The sequence below is a fragment of the Bufo bufo genome, chromosome 5, assembly GCF_905171765.1.
Source record: "Bufo bufo chromosome 5, aBufBuf1.1, whole genome shotgun sequence".
Lineage (NCBI taxonomy): Eukaryota > Metazoa > Chordata > Amphibia > Anura > Bufonidae > Bufo > Bufo bufo.
In genome coordinates, this window is record NC_053393.1 from 472,150,184 (window position 1) to 472,172,848 (window position 22,665).

The 22,665-nt window shown below is 43.7% G+C and overlaps 1 protein-coding gene across 1 annotated transcript in view; it reads left to right on the forward strand.

Annotated features, from left to right (window-relative positions):
- NUB1 (negative regulator of ubiquitin like proteins 1) overlaps nt 1–22,665 on the forward strand; it is a 67,825-nt gene that overhangs the window by 20,684 nt on the left and 24,476 nt on the right. Inside the window, exons 5-8 of the mRNA XM_040434029.1 lie at nt 3,185–3,371; nt 6,747–6,854; nt 11,647–11,799; nt 18,884–19,030. Coding sequence (XP_040289963.1) covers nt 3,185–3,371; nt 6,747–6,854; nt 11,647–11,799; nt 18,884–19,030 — 595 coding nt within the window. The remainder of the gene's footprint in view (nt 1–3,184; nt 3,372–6,746; nt 6,855–11,646; nt 11,800–18,883; nt 19,031–22,665) is intronic.

Consider the following 22,665-nt stretch of genomic DNA (forward strand, 5'->3'; position numbering starts at 1 on the left):
ATTAGTGAACTTCACAGTATTTCCATCAATCCTCCCTATACCACCATACTAGAAGATAGGGTGATCATTCAACCTGATCCACCTCTCTAAGGTGGCTTCCAAGTTTCACAGGTCTCAAGTGATTGTACTTCCAACCTTCTATCAGTCACCATCTACTGAAGAAGAAAAAGCTTATCATTGCCTCGACGTTAGAAGGTGTTTCACTCAGTATTTGTCCAGGACTAAAGATTTGAGGAAGTCTTCCTCGTTGTTGTTGTTTTTCAGGGGAGAAGAAAAGGTCATGCAGCATCGAAGAATACCTTGGCCAGATGGATTACTTCAGCAATATCATTGGCTTATTCTTCTTCAGGGAAGTCTCCTACCCCAGATGGATTACTTCAGCAATATCATTGGCTTATTCTTCTTCAGAAGTCTCCTCCAGAATGCTTAGAGCTACTAGGGCTATTTCCACTTCTTGGGCTGAGAGGGCTGCTGTATCTATAGAGGATATCTGTAAGGCAGTTGTCTGGTCTTCTCCGACCACCTTCTTTAAACATTACCGTCTACAGTTAGACTCTTCTTCGGATCTAACCTTTGCTACCTTTGCTGTCAACCGATCCTAATGATTCCTTGGTTCTTACTCTTGTGGTGCTGTCGTGGGTGAGGGGAAAAATGAAGATGACTCTTACCGATAATTGGATTTTCCTGAACCCACAACAGCACCCTTAGTTCCCTTCCATATTTTTTGGTGATTGGGGCACGTGTGGGTGTAGCAGAAAAAAAAAACGTTTTGGACATGAGTTGGCTGTAATAATTACGGGCGGAGTTCCTCTCATCTTTGGAAAGACATACTGAGGTGGGAGGAGAGCCTCCGCCTTTTTGTACTTCAGGTTTCCTGTCTGTGGGGGCGGAACCTCTCTCTCGTGGTGCTGTCGTGGGTTCAGGAAAATCCAATTACCGGTAAGAGTAATCTTCATTTTTCTACGCCTGTTTTAGAAATTGATCTAAAATTGTCGAAATCTACGCCAGCAAGGGAGCCGGTGTAGATTTAGGCCGGCGGTGGATACGATCATACGCCTAAGGTATGTAGAGGCCTACTGCGCATGTCGGGCCATTCTGTGGATATATATTAAAGTTGAGATCATAGTATCTGTCACTGTAAGTTTGTAACCTAACGTAACCTGAAAGAATGCTTGTGTTTACCATAGATGGAGACTAACTTTCTGTGACTGGAACATCCTTTTAATTTTTATAGGTCAAGTTAAAATATATTTTCTGAATTGCGTATTATATAAACGTGCTGGATGCCTGGTAAAGTAGTAAAAGCACACTTATGCGCTCCCTCTGCTCCATCCTCTTCCCCGGGCTGGAGCAAGTAATGGATTGTTGTGTCTGCAGCGGAGATGTCCTGCATACTGCCTCAGCAATGTACGGCATGAGACCATGAGGCTACTAATTGTCTGTAGTGGTATACCGCTGCAGCCCCAACAATGTCACTGGACAGAGCAGTGGTGCTGCATCAGAGGGGGCGCAGAAAAGTAAGTTTAAAGGGAATCTGTCACCTGCTTTTAGCATTTTAATCTTTCAACATTGCCATGTTCAATAAAGTACCTTATTTCTTGCAGTGGTCTTCTTACTTTATTTCGTTTTGTCATTTTGATAAAAAAGCTATTTTTCTGGTATGCTAGTGAAGCTCCAAGGTGCACAGAGGGGCGTTTTTTTTCCTCTCTGGAGACCAGTGACGCCCCCCTGCAGTGCCCAGCCCGCCTTAATTTGAATCCCAAGAACGCCTCCTGATCCTGAAATAACCTCCCACAGCCCCGGCAAACGGTTCCGCCCCCTCGCCACATCATCTTCTACCTTCAAGAAATGCCCCTTTCTTCTTCCTGTCGGCCGCCAGAAATCTCGCGCAGTACCGCCTGCGCGATCATCTAGCTCCTGAGGCAACAGTGCTCAGATTACGTCACTGGGCTCGGCGCATGCCCAGTGAGACTTTTGAGGCTGTTGTACATCCTTTTTTAATCCATATGCAGATGAGCATTTAAGTGCACCAAGGTGGGTCCATGTCACTCTGTGCTCCCCTGCTCCTCCTGCTTCCTCCTCTGTCTTGATTGACAGGGACAGGCAAGGTGGCTATGCAGGAACCTAGCGCTGTCAGTTTCCTTGTGACAGACTCTCTTTGAAGGGAACCTGTCATCAACTTTATGCTGACCGTACTGAGGGCAGTATAAAGTAGTGACAGAAATGCTGATTTTAGCGGTGTGTCACTCATGAGCTAAAAGTAAGTGGCTGCCGAGAACCAGCATCATAACCATTGCAGCACAGGCCTTGAAAAGAGTCAAATCTACCTGAGAAGAGTCATGGTTATTCCTAATCTCCTGCTCTCTCACCGATCTGCTGATGATTGGCAGTTGTCTCCTAGAGAAAAGTGAGAAAACGAGGTAGAAGACTGTCAGTCATCAGCAGGTGGGCAGGAGAGCAGGCATTCATGAATGACCAGGACTCTTTTCTCTGGTGGCCGGGACTCTTTTTAGGGCCTGGGCTGCAATGATTGTGATGTTGGTTCTCGGCAACCACTAACTTTTAGCTCATGAGTGACACACCGCTGAAATCAGCATTTCTGTCACAACTTTATGCTGCCTCAGTACGGTCAGCAGAAAGTTGATGACAGGTTCCCTTTAAGTGCCCAACAGTTTGAAAAACCCCTTAAGGCCAAAGGTCAGAGAGGCAGAGGATGGGAGGTTGTCAGATGTCAACATTGTTCCCTGGGACTGCTCGCCTACTGATGTAGTGACACCAGGACAAATGCAGAGGGGTTCAGACGTCCATTTACTATGAATCACTTGTGATTTCATGACTTTCCTGTTGGGCTCTTTTACAAGGGCTATTGATGAAGTTAAAGAACCTTCACACAATCATTTATTCACCAAGTGATCAGCTGTTGGCCGATTGCATCTTTTAAGCGGCCACAAAAATGTTCCAGGGATGTACTGGCGAAAAATGTGACGAACCATCTTATTACTGATTCTTCGTCCTCATACATTAGGATGATTGTTACATTTAAAAGTAATAAACAAACACTGATCGCCATGCTGTATTGCCAATTGGCACTTTTGTTTCTGGCAAATAATCTCCCCATGTCAAAGTACCTGCATTTTTTATTTCCTTGACTGAAATGTTTTCTTTTTTGCTTTCTTTCTTCCAGCGAGTGCGGGACAGATCTACTAAATTCGGTGGATAATTATGCCGTCCTGCAGCTTGATATCGTGTGGTGCTACTTTCGCTTGGGACAGTTAGATTGCCTGGATGATGCAGAGTCTAAACTCAATATGTCCCAGAGGTGCTTAAACAAATGCTATGGAGAAAACCATGAAAGGCTGGTCAACATTAAAGTATGTTAAAGAAAAAAACAACTAAAAAACTCCACATTGTGCATTAATGTTCCCCTCTTAACACCATTTTACAGTTTTATATATTGAAGTATCCGCATAGAAGTTGATCTTGCATTGTAGTTGCAATATATACACAAACACCAACAAATTCACCTCATGAGTCAGTATAATAAATCTCAACCGCTTTTAAAGGGGTTGCACAACATTTTACAGTCAGCAGTACCTGTGAAGAACAGTAAACCTACTTACCCACTGCCTTTTCCTGGCTTCTGGGCTGTCTGCACTGAACTTCCGCTCCTCATCTGTCATCATTCCCAAGGACGGGATCGCATGTAGTGCTGCACCAGTTACTGGCCTCAGTGGTGACTTACACGTTTCTGCTGGGACATGTGCCCCTTGGGGACAGTGGCCCAAGTGCCGGGGAGCACGTAAATGTACGGTATTTCTCTTCATAGATCCCATTGCTGGTCGGGAAGGATTTAAAAAAATATATAAAAATCCAGGGCAGCCCCTTTGAAGTTGAAGGCTGGTTTGCACTGTGTGGTTATTTCCTTGGTTTGGCTCAGGAGTGGCATTGGCACCACCTAGACAGCTGTTTTAGGGTTCTTGCCCCTCATCTGTATGATGAGGCAAGTCAACGCTTAGTAAATCTAATAATCAGGCCTGTGGAGTGGAAGCTAGTTTTGGGCGGAACCGGAGTTGGTAGAAATGTAGAAATCTGTTATTAATATTGTACAATTACAGTAATAACTTTCATAGGAATTTAGAAAATTTTAGAAAGGTTAATCAGAAATATTTTAAGTTTTATCACTATACTGCCCCCTATTTATCAAAAACTGTGATAAGCAAGTGTTCTAGTGGTGATAGATAATCCGTTCTCACCCCTCCGGTCCCTTTTACTAGGTATCTTCATGCTGCTCCAAGACCCTTAGTTACAATGCTTGAAACTGTGCTGCGCATGCTCCGTAGTAAATACCGGAGGAGGAAGTTCACTGCTGGACATGCCTGCAGTCATCTCAGAACTGTATACAGTATTAAAGGGCTTGTGCAGGAATAAGTAACGTTTCACCGCTGCCTGCCATCTGCCTCTGCTATGGAAAGAATCACACTTACCTGCTCCCTGGCACCCATTCGTCCATCTTCTGGTCCGCGACATGTTTACTTCCTCACCAGCATGTGCCTTATCACCTGCTCTACTGCTTCCAACCACTGGCTTCAGTGGTGACATGTCTCTTAGACACCATCACTGCAGCCAGCAATTGGTTGCAGCGGAGCAGATGATCATGCCCATGTTGGGGGTGATGTAAACACATGGGTGGCACAGGGGAGCAGGTATGACTCTTTCCATAGGGGAGGCAGGCTGCATGCACCTGTGAAAAAAATATTTAGTCCGTGACAACCTTTTTATGGCAGCACTGACTGTAGGAGCTGCACTTTTTACATGTTTCTTTTCTTCCCATTTAGACTTGCACATGATGCTCAGCATTTCCAGCTTATACCTATAGAGCTTTTCTAGGACAAATTCATAGATTTCCTTAAATGACATAGTGTATAACAGTGTTTTCCAGTTATTAAATGCATAGTGCGCTGCATATTTACTTACAAGAAATTAGATATGTTATGTGTTTAGAAATTGTATTCTAATAAATGTGTTTTCTGTTCACAAGTAGCACAATAAATTGGTTATTACTAGGGATGAGCGAACCCGAACTGCGAACCCGAACTGCAAAGTTCAGGTTCATACCGAACTTTGCAAGTTCGGGTACCTGGACCCAAACCCGGACTTATTAGCTGAAGTTCGGTGTTCGGGGTATTTTATTATTTTCCATTATAACGTGGTTATATAGGAAAATAAAAGCATTCTTGGGAGAGCGCGGTGACGTCATTGCAGGCCCTGCTGAATGAAGATAGGAGGAGAGTTGTTTTTAACCCCTAAATGGACATATTCTTTTGCATTATGTCTTAAGAATGCTATTATTTTCCGAAATAACCATGTTATAACGGAAAATAATAACGTGAAGTTCGGGTCCCCATTGACTTCAGTGGGGTTTGGGGTCAAGTTTGCGTCCCGAACCCGGCAAACGCGACCTTCCACGGTCGTCAGAGTCAGAGTTGGAGTGTGATAAAGAGTTTGAACTTTGACTTACCGACTACACCTCCCTGATAATCCTACAGATACTGCACTAATAGGGAGAGATTTCTAATGTGTTCTCATATAAACGTGACATTAAAGGGGTTCTCTCACTTCAGCAAATTGCATTCATCATGTAGAGAACATTAATACAAGGCACTTACTAATGTATTGTGGTTGTCCATATTGCCTCCTTTGCTGGCTCTATTCATTTTTAAATCGCTTTATATAGCGCTCATATCCAAGGGTTCCGACCACCACTGCAGCGCACATAAGAGGAGGCCAGAACAGGATCTGCTGCACTAGTGTGGATTACAGGGTGGACGTAACCCCTGGATACGAGCGGTATATAATGCGATAGAAAAATGAATCCAGCCAGCAAAGGAGACAATATGGACAATCACAATACATTAGTGAGTGCCTTATATTAAAGGGAGTCTGTTACCTGTTTTTCATCAATATAACTAAGAGCACTGCCCCATAGAAGATTGCAGACACATCCCAAACCTGTGTGCACTTCGCGTCTGTATTCCATGTACAGGAAAAGCACCCAAGTGCCCGGCTCTGCTGCTGCAAGTGCCCAAAGCAAACCAGACTGAAGAGGGCAGGGCTGCTTTAGCTGCTCATATCTTGGGATTGGTACCAGCTAGAAATATGAACCTGACCTGACAGCATTATATCCACTATATCAGAAGATATAGCCGTTAGAAATCGAGTCAGGAGTGAAAGCTGTTTTTACTTTCACTTTCAGCTGGGCATTTGGGAGCTGTTTTCCAGCAGAATAAGGCTCCATTCACACGTCCGTGGAATAAAAGCACAAAGTACACACAGGTAGGTCTGGAATGTGTCTGCAATCTACTGTGGGGCAGTGCTCTTAGTTATATTAGTGATGATTAGGTGACAGACTCCCTTTAACTTTCTCTACATGATAAATGCCATTTGCTCGAGTGAGAGAACCGCTTTAATGCAGGTTTCTACACTGGAGTGCCAGACTTTTATTAGTAAATGTTCAGCCGCCCATATAAACACTGGTGGAAATCGAGCCTGGTCAGGGCTGAGCACATCTTGGGTGTTTCTGCTCATGTTTTGTGATAGCAGATGACTTTTATTGGAGAAAAATAAATATAAAAGTTTTAAAAAAAAGTTACACCACAAGCATATTCAGTTCCTACAGTGGAAATGTCATGCTTCTCACTTTGATTAATCACTGGTATATATCTTTTTTATCATTTTGCTTATTGCAGGGAAATTATGGGAAAGAGAAAGTACTATTCCTAAGACTTTATCTCCTGCAGGGGATAGTAAGTTACTACAATGGTAAGGCCAGAGAGGCGACCGACAAACTCTCTGAGGTAAGATACTGCACTCAGGGGAAGAGTTATTAATGCTTGAACTTTTCTTTTGTGGCATTAAAAAGTTGTAGATCATGGTGCATGCCATATTTTCGCCATAATTTGTTTTGTTTTTTTAACCCCTCGCCGCATTAGGAAGGGGTGAGTTTGTATTTGTGGGAGTGGGGGGATGGAGACAGTCTAATTGCCTAGATGCAGTGGTTGCTGTTGACCATGGCATTTAGGGGGTTAAACAACCTGGATCAGCATTATCTCCAATCCCAGTCTTTACAGTGGGAGACTGGCTGACAGTGGCAGGCTCCTGTGCAGGCACAGTTCTTGAGCTTGGATGATCTGTAACATCACAGAGGCTTAATACGAGGCTACCCATGACATACAGTTATAATTCAGGGGTTAAAAGGATTGGCCACCGCATCCGTTGCACCGTTCCGTGGCCCCGCAAAAAAAATATAGCATGTCCTATTCTTGTCCGTGTTGCGGACAAGAATAGCCATGTCTACAATGGGCCGCCCTTTTCCATTAAGCAAATTGCGGAAGGCACACGGGCGGCTTCCGTTTTTTGCAGATACGCGGTTTGCGGACCGCAAAAAAACGGCACGGTCGTGTTCATGTAGCCTAATCCACATGATATACCATAAATGTCTAATAGGTATGGGTACTGCACTTTATTCGACAACGGAGCCCTGTCTGATGTCACTATGAATGGCGAAGTCGTTGTGTATGCACACTCTCTCCATTCACTTCTATGGGAGTTCAGAGAACAGTGCTCTCACTCTGCTATAGATATGCCATAAATGTACAGATGAGAATATCCCTTCAATTTGCCCTTTCACTTTCTGTGTTTTAATTAAATCCTATACTCTTGCATTTTTCACACTGACCACTACACCTCATAATCATTTTAAAATAGTCACTTCATTATCATCACTGGTAGGATAACAATGAATGGAAAAAAATAATAATAAATAAATAAATATATATATATATATATATACACAAAGAAAAGGGGGTTAGTCAGCACCTCCCAGTGTGCAGGTGCACGCTGCCATGGCTGAAAACATAGAGAAAAAAAGACAATGCAGCAGCACCCTGCCAACTAGATAAAGTACAATAATGGCATAGTCACAAAAAATATTATAGTGCTAATGCTACGCTTATTTATAAAGTGAGATACTTGGCAAATACATTTTGTACAAAACCATCTGAGCCCGTCTGCCGAACGTCAAGGTCGATCTCTGTAAGACGGGTCCTAACACTAAATAATACCTGTTATGCGCCATAATGGCCGCCATAAAGTTCAGGAAGTGTTGGATCCACATGCATGCTGGATCCACTCTGCCTTTTACCATGCCAAAATGGCCTCCATTACTTACAAGGGATGCAGGTACCAACATGCATGCCGAGCCCACTGCATACCTTTCCTTGTGCCAGACAGCTTCCAATGAATGTAGTGAGAGCAGGCTACAGCTTTATACTGAAAGTAATTAAAATCAGCCTATGGGGCAGACAGGCTAATCAGGAACGACTCGCCGGAGTGCCACATCTCCAGCATTGCAAATCTGCAAAGAATATTATTATTTTTATTTTTTTCTCCCTCTCTCCCTACACACAAGGCACTCCATTCAGAACAGATCATCTCCTTCTCCCATAAAAGGCAATGGGGACATTTATCAATGCTTTTACGCCACAACTTTTTGAGACGCCAGCGCAGGGAGATAAGGACTGGCAGATGGACCCACCAGTCTTGATATATGTCCCCTAATGTGTCCTCTCCAGACCACAGGTTCCTATGCCCATGTGGCTGCTGTAAAGCATATCTTTTTATCTTGTATCTCAGCACAGGCAAGATGGCTGCCCCTATAATTAATTACAGAATTGGAATAAAAAAAAAAATACATTCAGAAATTAAAAACAGGTTACACATAATCTGTTTTAATTAGTAAGATAAAATAAAGGCAACACATTCCCTTTGATAAAAGCAGCAAATTATCTAGCGACCTCTGTTGCTCCAAGGGAGACCTTTTCCTTGTAAAGTTAATTTAGATCAGTGCCTCAAAATTCCCATGAACAGATTATATCTAAAATGACGTTCTGATTTGTTGTGTTCCTGCATTGTGCTCTTTCATAAGAACCAAAATCAGATAAATGTTGTTGGTGGCTTTCCATTCAGATGAATAGGAGCTGAGCTGCAGTACCCTGACCCGGCCACTACATAGTGGATGGATCCGTTAACTTCTGGCTCCATCCAGCGTTATGATTCGGACTCCGCCAGCTGCTGCAAAATGCTGGTTGTGAGACCCCCACCGATCCGCTATTGATGACTTATCCTGAGGACAGGTCATTACAGGGCTCCAGATGGCGACCAAAATGGTCGCCAATGCGACTTAGAATTTACAAATGGCGACAAGACTTTTTAGTCTTGTCGCCATTTGCGACTAGACCCGCCGCCGCAGCTCTGCTCAATACAGCGGCGGCACAGGAGCTGATAGTTCTCAGCAGCGCAGGAGGAGTCTCTCCCTCCCCCCTGTGCTGCTGCTGCCGCCGCCTCCACCAATAAGAAGAGACGGGAGGAGGAGGGGAGGGGCTGTGGCCACTGCGCCACCAATGAAGAAAACTGACCTGTAATACAAATACAGGAGGCGGGTGCTGGAATCAAATAGCCGGCACCCGACCTCTATGACAGGGGGCTGCGATCAGCTGCAGTTGAGTTAACCCTTCATGTGCGGTACCTGAGGGGTTAATTGTAGCTGATCGCAGCCCCCTGTCACAAAGGTCGGGTGCCGGCTATTTGATTCCGGCACCCGCCTCCTGTATTTGTATAAGAAACGTTGGTGGCACAGTGCGGCTTCCCCCCCCCCCCAGTATAATAAACATTGGTGGCTCAGTGGGAAGTGCCAATGAGGGTTAAAAATAATAAAAGAAAATTAACTCACCTCCTCCAGTTGATCGCATAGCTGCCGGTCTCCTGTACTTACTTCTTTCTTCAGGACCTGTGGTGACGTCACTGAGCTCATCACCATGGTAATGGATCATGTGATGAGCACAGTGACGTCACCACCAAGTAAGTACAGGAGACCGGCAGCTACGGATCAACTGGAGGAGGTGAGTTAATTTTCTTTTATTATTTTTAACCCTCATTGGCACTTCCCACTGAGCCACCAATGTTTATTATACTTGGGGGGGGGGGGCGCACTGTGCCACCAACGTTTCTTATACAAATACAGGAGGCGGGTTAGGGTTGAGTAAATTATTTTTTTATTTTTTAACCCTCATTGGCACTGCCCACTGCGCCACCAATGTTTATTATTTTGAGGGGGGGCGCACTGCGCCACCAATGTTTATTATATTGGGGTGATGGGTGGGCGCACTGCGCCACCAATGTTTATTGTATTGGGGTGATGGGGGGGCGCACTGCGCCACCAATGTTTATTATATTGGGGTGAGGGGGGGGGCGCACTGCGCCACCAATGTTTATTATATTGGGGTGATGGGGGGGCGCACTGCGCCACCAATGTTTATTGTACTGGGGTGATGGGGGGCGCACTGCGCCACCAATGTTTATTATATTGACCTTCTACTATGCAGTCTGTATTCAGAATGCTATTATTTCCCCTTATAACCATGTTATAAAGGGAAAATAATACAGTGAATAGACTTTCATCCTAGGAACCATGCGTGAAAATCGCGCCGCATCCGCACTTGCTTGCGATTTTCACACAGCCCCATTAACTTCTATGGGGCCTGCGTTGCGTGAAAAACGCACAACAGAGCATGCTGCAATTTTCACGCAATGCACAAGTGATGTGTGAAAATCACCGCTCATGTGCACAGCCCCATAGAAGTGAATGGGTCCGGATTTAGTGCGGGTGCATTCCGGTATTTTGAATGCCGGATCTGGCGCTAATACATTCCTATGGGGAAAAATGCTGGATCCGGCATTCAGGCAAATCTTCATTTTTTTTTCGCCGGAGATAAAACCATAGCATGCTGCGGTTTTATCTTTTGCCTGATCAGTCAAAAAGACTGAACTGAAGACATCCTGATGCATCCTGAACGGATTACTCTCCATTCAGAATGCATGGGGATATGCCTGATCAGTTCTTTTCCGGTATAGAGCCCCTAGGACGGAACTCTATGCCGGAAAAGAATAACGCTAGTGTGAAAGTACTCTAAAATATTAAGTTTAAATCCCCCCTTTCCCAATTTTACATATAAAATATATAAACAATAAATAAATAAACATATTACATAGCGCTGTCCAAACTATTAAATTATTCAAAAATATCTCCTATGCGGTGAGCATTCGCCATTTTTTTGTCAACTTGTCACCCCAAAAAATAGGATAGGACTGTTCTATTATGGGCCGAATGTTTCATAAAATGCGAAATGCACGCAGCTTTTTTTGTTTTTGTTTTTTTTGCGCGGTATTGAGTATCGCAATACTTTTTTATGGTGATGAAAGCGAATCAAAATTTTGGTTTCAAAACAACCCTACACTGATCTGATCGGCATAGCGTTGTCACGATACCAAAATTTTGATTCAGTTTCAATTTGGCGACTAAAAATTTGATTTGGCTCCTAAATTTTTCAGTTCAGGAGCCAATGGCTACTAGGTATATTTTTTAGGCTGGAGCACTGCATCAATATCCAAAAGGAGGGCAAACCCTTTAATGGTAAATGAACAGAGAGTGCAGCTGATGCTTTGTACTTGCTGAGGATAAAGAAAATGATAGTGTGTACGGGTTAGAGCTTTACTGAAATCTGTTTTATTATTTGGATTCTTTTCTTTCAGGCAAACAGATTGTATAATGAACTTTCCATAGATCCTACAAAAGTGGAGACTCTCTTGCAGCTCGGATGCTCTGCTCAGGAGGCCCGCCTGGCACTGAGAACCTGTGATGGGAATGTGGAACATGCTGCAAATCATATCGCATGTAAACGAGAGGTACTATCAGATTCCGTATATATAAGACCTCATGCACACAACCGTCTTTTTGGTCCGATACACAGTTTTTCTTTGGTGCCATAAAAATGTGGACTGCACATGAATGTCATCAGTATGCTGTCTGCATCCATGCGGCCACTCCACAAATTATAGAACATGTCCTGTTCTCCATTTTGTGGACAAAAAATAGGCATTTCTTACACATATTCTAAATTACATTGCCACTCTATTTACCATGCTTGTAAATTTTATCATTACTATAACATTATGATCAAATTGTGTGAACCCACCAGCCACGACAAAGCGACCTCATTCATATGGCTGAGGTCAGATTGAGAACTTAAGTGGCCGCTGGACAGTGGCAGGATGGAGAAGCACAATATACTATGCTATTCCATCTTATTTTCCCAACCAATATGTATGTATGTGTGTGTAAAATATATATAAATTATTTTAGATTTTTTTTTAACATGGGACAAAAACGTGATGTGGTAAACACAGTCTGATATGTGTATGTATATGTTGTATATTATTATGTATACAGAATATTGTAGTTAAAGGGGTTTTCATGGATTTTAATTTTGATGACCTATCCTCAGGATAGGTCACCAATATCAGATCAGCAGGGGTCTGACACCGGGCACCCCTGCCGATCAGCTAGTTGAAGAGAAGGTCGTGAGCGCAGCCTTCCTTTCATTGTTTACCTGCTTGCCATCGACATCGCATCGGTGAGCTGGAGTGATTACAAGCCGTCCCATTCACCGGCTTCTTCCTATTTAAGTGTATACTACAGAGCTGTCCATAGAAGTGAATAGGACGGCTTCTTGTAATTACACCTACTCACCGCTGCAATGTCGATGGTTAGCAGGTAAACAATGAAGGGAAAGGTTGCACTCATGGCCTTCTCTTCAACCAGCTGATCGGCAGGGGTGCCCGGTGTCGGACACTGCCGATCTGATATTGATGACCTATCCTGAGGATAGATCATCAATAAAAAAAATTCCAGAAAACCCCTTTAATACTAGGCTGAGTTCTACCTGTGTTGGTCCAGTACTTAAACCACCACCACCGAAACCAGGACAGGACCAGAGCAGCTGAGGCAAGGAGGGCACGGGCACAAGTAAGGAGGTGGCCTTAGATCCACTCCTCACTGGCCATCCGCATGTGTGTTACGTCAATGTATGTTCTGATGCTCCACAGTGTCAGGACTATGATGAGGAAATGGCCATGTTATATCCCTACTCTGGGCGCCTCAGATCCTTATGTACCTGGCCGCGATTCTGTCATTCAGCGAAGGACTCTTACCATATTAATCGACTTCTATCCTGACATACATTGACGGCAGCCCTGGAACATCTATTATAATATTAAAAGCCACAGGATAGAAGTAAGGAGGGCTATGGTGAGTCAGGAATCCCATTGAGCAGTATCCTGGTTGGGTCTGTGGCCAGTCTGCCCCTGCATAGGGATCCTTACACTTCTACTGGAGGCTTACCCTTCTGTCTTGAGCCTAGACCTACAAACGGAACTCGATGTGGAAAAACCAGTGGTATGACCCAATGACCCTTTCATTTTCTATCTTTTACTTTACTTGAAATGATATATTAGATTCTTCATTTACTAGTAAAATAAACACAACTGAGTCTTTAAAACGTAAAAGTAATCCTCTGGTTATTTTAGATTTAATATTGAAATATTAATGGTTTAGATTAGCTGTTTAAAGGGGCTGGACTGTAGATATTGATGACTTATCCTAAGGATAATCAGTATCAGATCTGTGGGGGTCTGACGAGCGCTGTGTCTCTTCAGTGTTTACCTTCACTCCATCTACTTTGTAGTGGTGGTGCAGTGTAATTACAGCTGTTTGTCCCATTCACTTGAACAGGAGGGAAGCTGTAATTCTGCTGCAATATAGTCCAATAGTGTTGTTGGGCTGCACCCTGTCTGTTTGTGAGGTGCAAAGTGGAGTGGGTGTGATCCCAAATCCAATAGTAAGCAAAATACCACTGCACACTCAAATTAGGATGCAAGTCAAATATTTTTTAATTGTTTACACTCCATGTGCCTTCCCCGCAGCGCCTCCATGCTGAGCCAAAGGGACTCCTTAAACCTTCCTCCTATGTGACTCTGTGACCAAGGTCGTGGATTAGACCGAAAAGTCAGAGACAAATCTGTCACATATACTCTAGGCATCCTTTTTTTGCCAATCTATTTGGAGGATGTTGTAAACATAAAAAAAAATATTTTACTTGCATCCTAATTTGAGTGTGCAGTGGTATTTTGCTTACTGCTGCAATATAGACGGCATGAAGAGGACTCGGCACTCGCACCAGCACCACCACCTTTTCAAACGGCTGATTGTCAGGGGTGCTGGCAGACGGACCCCCACCAATCTGATACTGATGACCTAGGATATCATGAAACTGGATAACGCCTTTAAAGGGGTTTGCCACTTTCTGGTCACTATTCTCCAATGTGTTTGTGAGATGATTATATAGCACTTAATAATATAGCTCAGTGCTCCAGACTAAAAAAAATACCTAGTAGCCATTGGCTCCTGAACTGAAAAATTTAGGAGCCAAATTAAATTTTTAGTCGCCAAATCAAAACCAAATCCAAATTTTGGTATCGTGACAACGCTACGCCGATCAGATTGGCGTAGGGTTGTTTCGATACCAAAGTTTTGATTCGCTTTCGTCACCATAAAAAAGTATTGCGATACTCTACTCAATACCGTGCAAAAAAAAAAACACACCAAAAAAAGCAGCGTGCATTTCGCATTTTATGAAACGTTCGGCCCATAATAGAACAGTCCTATCCTATTTTTTGGGGTGACAAGGTGACTAAAAATGGCGAATGCTCACCGCATAGGAGATATTTTTTAATAATTTAATAGTTTGGACTTTTCGGACGCAGTGCTATGTAATATGTTTATTTATTGTTTATATATTTTATATGTAAAATTGGGAAAGGGGGATTTAAACTTAATATTTTAGGGTACTTTCACACTAGCGTTTTTCATTTCCGGCATAGAGTTCCGTCACAGGGCCTCTATACCGGAAAAGATGTCTTCAGGTGAGTCTTTTTGACTGAACAGGCAAAAGATAAAACCGCAGCATTCAACGGTTTTATCTCTGGCGAAAAAAACCTGAAGATTTGCCTGAATGCAGGATTCAGCATTTTTCCCCATAGGAATGTATTAGTGCCGTATCCGGCATTCAAAATACCGGAATGCCGGATCCATCCTTCCGGTTGAACCGTGCGATTTTCACGCATGGTTGCTAGGATGAAAGTCTATTCACTGTATTACTTTCCCTTATAACAACATGGTTATAAGGGAAAATAATAGCATTCTTTAATGCAGAATGCGTAGTAGAAGGTCAATATAATAAACATTATATACCCCCTAATATAATAAACATTGGTGGCACAGTGTGCCCCCCCCCCCCCAACATAATAAACATTGGTGGCGCAGTGCTCCCCCCCTCCCTAGTATAATAAACATATAAACATTGCTGGCGCAGTGCGCCCCCCCAACGCCCCAGTATAATAAACATTGGTGGCGCAGTGCGCCCCCCCCAACATAATAAACATTGGTGGCGCAGTGTGCCCCCCCCAACATAATAAACATTGGTGGCGCAGTGTGCCCCCCCCCAACATAATAAACATTGGTGGCGCAGTGCGCCCCCCCTCCCTAGTATAATAAACATATAAACATTGGTGGTGCAGTGCGCCCCCCCCCCAACACCCCAGTATAATAAACATTGGTGGTGCAGTGCGCCCCCCTCCCTAGTATAATAAACATATAAACATTGGTGGGCAGTGCCAATGAGGGTTAAAAAAATAAATAAAAATGAACTCACCTCCTCCAATTGATCGCATAGCTGCTGGTCTCCTGTTCTTTCTTCAGGACCTGTCAAAGGACCTGTGGTGACATCACTGTGCTCATCACATGATACATCACATGATCCATCACCATGGTAATGGACCATGTGATGGAGCTCAGTGACGTCACCACAGGTCCTGAAGAAAGAACAGGAGACCGGCAGCTACGCGATCAATTGGAGGAGGTGAGTTAATTCATTTATATTTTTTTTAACCCTCATTGGCACTTCCCACTGCGCCACCAATGTTTATTATACTGGGGGGGGCACACTCAATGTTTATTATACTAGGGTGTTGGGGGGGGGGGGGGTGCAATGCGCCACCAATGAAGATAACTGACCTGTTAATACAAATACAGGAGGCGGGTGCCGGAATCAAATAGCGGCACCCGACCTCTATGACAGGGAGCTGCGATCAGCGGCAGTTAACCCCTCAGGTGCCACCCCCTGTCATAGAGGTTGGGTGCCGCTATTTGATTCCGGCACCCGCCTCCTGTATTTGTATTAACAGGTCAGTTATCTTCATTGGTGGCGCAGTGGCCACAGCCCCTCCCCCTGTTCCTCTTCTCATTGGCCGCGGCGGCAGCAGCACAGGGGGGAGGGAGAGACTCTTCCACTGCGCTGCTGATAAGAACATGATAGTTCAACTTCTGTGCCCGCCGCTGTATTCAGAGCTGCGGCGCGGCTCTAGTCGCAAATGGCGACAAGACTAAAAAGTCTTGTCGCCATTTGTAAATTCTAAGTCGCATTGGCGACCATTTTGGTCGCCATCTGGAGCCCTGTAGCTTTTGTTGAAATTCTGCTCCATTTTCTAGATTTCATCAGGTATGCCCCCTTGTTTGCCAAGTTCTTTGTGCTGTCCACATGGAGGTTTTGTCCATAAATGGCTGCTGATGGAGGGTCATGTGACCAGACAATACCTCCATGGGATGCCTCCTCCATTCAAACACACTGTCTCTGCACTAAACTCCCAGTACAGATGGCAGGTGCAGTGTATTTGAATGGAGGAGACATCATATGGAGGTCACATGACCCTCCATCAGTGGCCATCTTATGGACAGGTCCTCTGTGTGGACAGCCCAAAAGACTTTGTAAATAAGTGGCATACCTTATAAAATACAGAAAATGGTGCAGAATTTCAACAAAGGCTATACTAGTAAGTGTCAAATAGTCATCGTACAAACACATTGGTCAACAATAGCCAGAAGGTGGCCAACCTCTTTAACAACAAAGTCTCCACAGTCAGAATTTGCACTGGCTACTCTGGTTAGCAGAATCTAACGAACCATAGGTTTTTACCCTTTAACCCCTGTACAAGGATCTGGTTTTTGTTGCTGTGAGTCCTCTGGGTGCATCTGCAGAGTAGTCAACAATTGGTGGAACAAACAAGTAGACAGCCGTGGCGTGCCCCGCTGGGCGGTGGTTCGCCCCAAGTGCCGGCAAGAACAGAAGCAATGAGCGCTTCCATCAATACAAATGGAAGCGCTCATTGCTTTTCCCTTTATAAAATGCAGTGCATCTTATAAAGGGAATACTAGTGAGCGCTTCCATAATGGTAGCGCTCACTAGTCTGCAGGAGGAGGGGGAGAGAAGCGCTGTAAGTACTTACCCCTCCTGCTCGCTCTTCTCAGGGCTTGCGCTGCTGTGTCCTGGCCGCCTGCAACGTCAGGACGTACAGAGCGCACTCTGACCTGACGCTGCAGGAGGTCAGGTGACTGCAGCGCCGGCCCAGAGAAGAGAAGACAGCCAGGACAGGGAGAGTGGCGACAGGAGAGGTAAGTTACTTTATTATTTTACAGTCTGATCTGGGGTCTAATAGGGGGTAAACAGAACAGAGAAAGCAGCTCTCATATGAGCACTGCCCTCTCTTCAAACAGCTGGGGGCGCAGTGGGCATTACTACTGTGAAGGGGGCACAGTGAGCATTATTACTGTGAAGGGGGCACAGTGAGCATTATTACTGTGAAGGGGGCACAATGGGCATTATTACTGTGAAGGGGGCACAATGGGGATTTCTACTATGGAGGAGGCACAGAGGGCATTACTGCAATTAAGGGGGCACAATGGGCATTATTACTGTGAAGGGGGCACAGTGGGCATTATTACTAAGAAGGGGGCACAGTGGCCATTACTACTATAAAGGGGGCACAATGTGGATTATTACTGTGAAGGGGGCACAATAGGGATTATTACTGTGAAGGGGGCACAATAGGGATTATTACTGTGAAGGGGGCACAATAGGGATTATTACTGTGAAGGGGGCACAAAGAGGGGATTACAACTGTGAAAGGGGCACAGAGGGGGCATAACTACTGTGAGGGGGCACACATCTGTACAAAACTACTATGAAGGTTGTACAATGAGGGCAATACTACTTTGAGGGGGTACACATTTTTTTCAAGGGTGCCAAACACCCTAGGCACGCCACTGGTAGACAGGGTAATCTAAGGAAGCCCAAGGTCAATACCTAGTAACAGAGCAGGACCGTCTAAGCCAGGCAAGACTATAAAACAGTGCCAGAGGTAATCCCACCCGGAAGGAACTGCAGGCAGAAGAATGACAGGCAAATGGGAAGGTCCGAGGTTAATACCAGTTCAAGGATATGGAATGGTTAAGTGAGAGCTGGGTCAGAAGAACAGGGATTCGACTTACCTTTGATGAATATTCCTCTTAGTACGTTGTAATTTTTACATGCATTCTTGAATTCAGTGTCTGTGGTTCTACACAGATGTTGAGTTAAGTAATAACATGCCTACATGCTTGTGAGTGTTATGGGGGGGTCTACGCGGCTAGAGGAACAGTCGATTATCGGGAAGTAGGTGACCCTTACCTACAACTGGCTGCTCATTCAGTGGGGCTGAAGCTTTGCGTTTACATGCAGCAGTCGCCTCCACAGTATGAGAATGAGTGATCGCACGTCCTCATACAGCTGCATTGTTTCTGGGCAGCTATTTAGACAGCACAAAATGATTATTTACTTGCCTGCACGAACAACTGTTTCACCGGATGAACGAGGCTGCACCTTTAGACAGGCAGATTGTCGGGAACGAGCGTTCGTAGGAATGTTCGCCCCTGATAATCTGACCAATAATCAGGCCTTGTAAACCCGTCATAGAAAAATGCAATGAACATGAGAACTGTGACCCGTCTACAGACCTAAAGGTTCCACTAATTTTCTTTAAATACGTTAATATCTTCTAGGAGAAAGCGAAGATACGAAAAGAAGAGCGAGACAAGCGTAAGAAGAGGCTGGATAAGATTAATACTCTCAGGGGGATGGGGTACTCTGAGACTGCCGCAGCAGAAGCGCTAAGCCAAGCTCAAGGGAATATTGACCGTGCAGTTCAGGTACATCATCCACGGTTTAGGAATGTAATGTAAAACCTTATCCACCTAAAACAATGATGTCTTTCAGTTTCCAAATCTATAAAATACCCTGTGTTCATAAGTGATTAAATCGGCTGCATGGAGCCAAGTACATTAAGTGGTTTCCAAAGTGGATTTTGGCAGAACTAAACGAGCACAGAGGTCAGATAAGCCAGAAACATGCCTCACATTGTTTTTTTTCTGTTATTTACTGTCATTTTTTATTACAATGAAAACAAAGATTTTAATTTACAGTACAAAACCGTTCCATTGCTTCTTAAATCAGAGGTTAGCAAGGAAGGTTACATGGAAGCTGAGCGATCATAACACTGAGTCATAGAAAATATTGCCATCATATGCCTAGGAAACCGATTTAGGGTTCTTTCACACTAGCGTTATTCTTTTCCTGTATTGAGTTCCGTCCTAGGGGCTCAATACCGGAAAAAAACGGAGAGCATTTCATTCAGGATGTCTTCAGTTCAGTCCCTTTACGGTATTTGGCTAGAGAAAATACTGCAGCATGGTATTTTCTCCAGCCAAAATTCCGAAACACTTGCCAGATCCGGCATTAATTCCCATTGAAATGTATCAATGCCGGATCCGGTACCAAGTGTTCCGGAAAACCGGATCCAGTTTTGCCGGTCTGCACATGTGCAGACCTTTAAAAATGCAAAAAAAAAAAAAATACTGAATCCTTTTTTCTAGATGACACTGGAGAGACAGATCCGGAATTTCAATGCATTTGTCAGACGGATCCGCATCCAGATCCGTCTACAAATGATATCCGTTTGCATACGGATTTCCAGATCCAGCAGGCAGTTCCAGATCCACCACTCTCACCACTTTTTTTGAAGTGGGCTCAGCTTAGCAGAAGGGGTTGGCGCGACCACAGCCTGACACAATTGATGTAATTTACCCTAGAAAACTGGTGTAAATTACAACCGAAACCTACACCAGCTCTTAGCCTGTGCGTCCTAATAAATTGGTTTCATCTTTCGCCAGCAGGCTTTTTACCAACACTGCCATGTGAAATGCCAGTCATTAGTAAATTACGGTAACAATTTAAGTGACTAAAGTCATGAGCTCATATTTGGTATGTAAGTCAGTACCTATGGGTGATGCTTACTTTCTATATATTTTCCTCAGATAATATTGTTTGGCTTTTTTAGCCTCACACCTTAGGGCAGAGTTATCTACAACGGCATTTTAGCGACAGGGAATCTGAGGTAGTCTGAAACGCCCTTCCCCAGTCTGATCATTGGTTCAGACCACTGCCCTCTCCCTCCCCTTGCAGCTTAGCCTCCTCTGATTGGCTGCTGCGTATAAACACCAGCCCAGCACAGGCTCAGCGGGAGGTCAGTGCATCAGCAAAGCAGGAACAGAATGATTATAAAGTGCGGACAACTAAACTTCCAGTAAGTAAAAGATTACATCGAAAGTGCTCTCCATACTGTATATTGAGAGGAGCCTTTTATTATTTTAAACAATTCCTCACCATTGCTCAGTTTTTTTCTTGGTCCTGGACAGCCCCTTTAACATAAGATGCAGCCACATTAGCAGTAGTGTTTATTATCTGTCATTCAAACCTCTGCCCTACAAAGCCGTGTTTCCAAGAAACTGTCACCAACTGTTTGTAGTTCAGAATATATCATTATTGTGAAAACTAATAAAGGAAAGTATAGAGCGAAGCAGTTTTTGGAAGCCCTTAGAACCCAATACAAAATCTGTAACAGAGCCCTGAGCTATCATGCCAATTGTTATATAGTAAATACAGTTGAAAAAATACATAAGTCCATTATGTTCAACCAAGGGATAGGTGGAGATGTGAATTATAGAAAAGCGGAATGAGACCCAGATTTCTACACATTTCGGAAGACTTTTTTTTAAAGCATACTTGTGTTTTCAAAAAAAGTTTGCATAATGACTGTATTATTGTAGAATCATAACTGTGAAGGAACAGGTCTTTATAAGGCATCCCTAATGTCTTCCTCAGCCATATAATATTATTATTATTATTATTATTTTTTATTAATTTTGTTACTGTTTGAGCTGCACAGCTAGATGCATTTCTCTTACAAGCAGTGGGTCTCTCCCTTCTTTAGAATTTGACTTTACTGTACTGCAGACACATAATTTCCCTTAAACCTACTATATTTGTTTTCTACTAGAGAGCTCAGAAAGCCCATAAGGAGGGGGAGATCAGACTTACAAACACATAGGAGCGTCTCTGCTCCTCAGAAGCAGTGTATAGGCAGTGCTTCTAGCTCTGACATGCCCCCATTTCCTGTGTACCGTCTCCACTACTAGAGACAGATCTTGCCAGTGACTGAAATTAGGTGGAAGTGAGACCCTAGTGGCGCTACTTGACAGTTTTTATTTTTATTTTTTTTCAGGTGGATGCAGGCAGATTATTTTATTATTTTTTTAAGTGATTTAGAAATTTTCTAATTGCACTATTCACTAAGTTGTGTCAAAGTACAGTGACTCTTTAAAACTGTCCACTGTTCCTGCTTTGACCACTCCTGAGACCTTAACGCCTCTGGAGACTGAACTTTTTCTTCTACCGTCGGAGGCAGTGCCCTCTTGTCTTTTGAGGGGATTTGACATGGAAGAACTTTTCACCGTATTTTTGTGTACAGCCCTTTTATATATTTGAATAGGTTAATTAGGCCTCTTGCCAAGACTAAATACATTTAATATTTTTTATCTTTCCTTTTAAAACTTATCAGTTTAGTCGCTCTCCTTTGTACTCTCTCCAGCTCCAGGGCATCCTTTCTATAGACTGGTGCCCAGAACTGAACTGCATATTCCAGATGAGTCCGCACCAGCACTTTGTAAAGTGATAACATTACATCCGTGTCCTATGAGTCCATGCCTCTTTTAATACACAATGATATTCTGCTTGTTAGAAACTGCTGATTTCCATTGTATGCTGTTATTTAGTCTATAATCTACAAGTACACCCAAATCCTTCTCTATAAGTTTTAGCACTGGTTTTCTCATATTGGGCAGAGGACTCTTGTGCCCTTCCCCGTCATATTCCAGGGCCCATGTGCGACTGTGACCACCCCCTACCACAGAGTTATATGGTACTTGTATTGCTTTTGTTGTATGCATTTGCCAAGTATTTGACATTAATTGACAATCTGACCTTTTGTTAGAGAACGGATACAAAATCCACACCCTTTTCTTTTCAGTATCTCAAAATAGCGATCTTCTTTTTAATCCTCTGTTGAATGGAGAAATATATTTCATGACTATCACCCGCTCCCCCCGCGCCCGGGGTGTATTTATTGATCCTGTAAAGGCAAGCCTCAATCTGTTTTTAATATGATAAATCATTGTAGGGGCCGCTATGACTTGCTCATCAACCACAGTGTTTGAGATTTGTTTTTAGTTCTAAGATGCTATGGAGAATGTAAGTGCTGTCAGCAGAGCTGTGTTATAAGGGTACATCCACACTAACAGAAATAGTTGCACAAAATTTCCACAGGGATTGTTCAGGGAACTGCAGCAGCAAATCTGCACCAAATTAGGCTACTTTCACATCTTTGTATATAATACAACTGTCTGCATCCGTTCAGAACGGTCCTGGTTGTATTCTCTCAAATGAACAA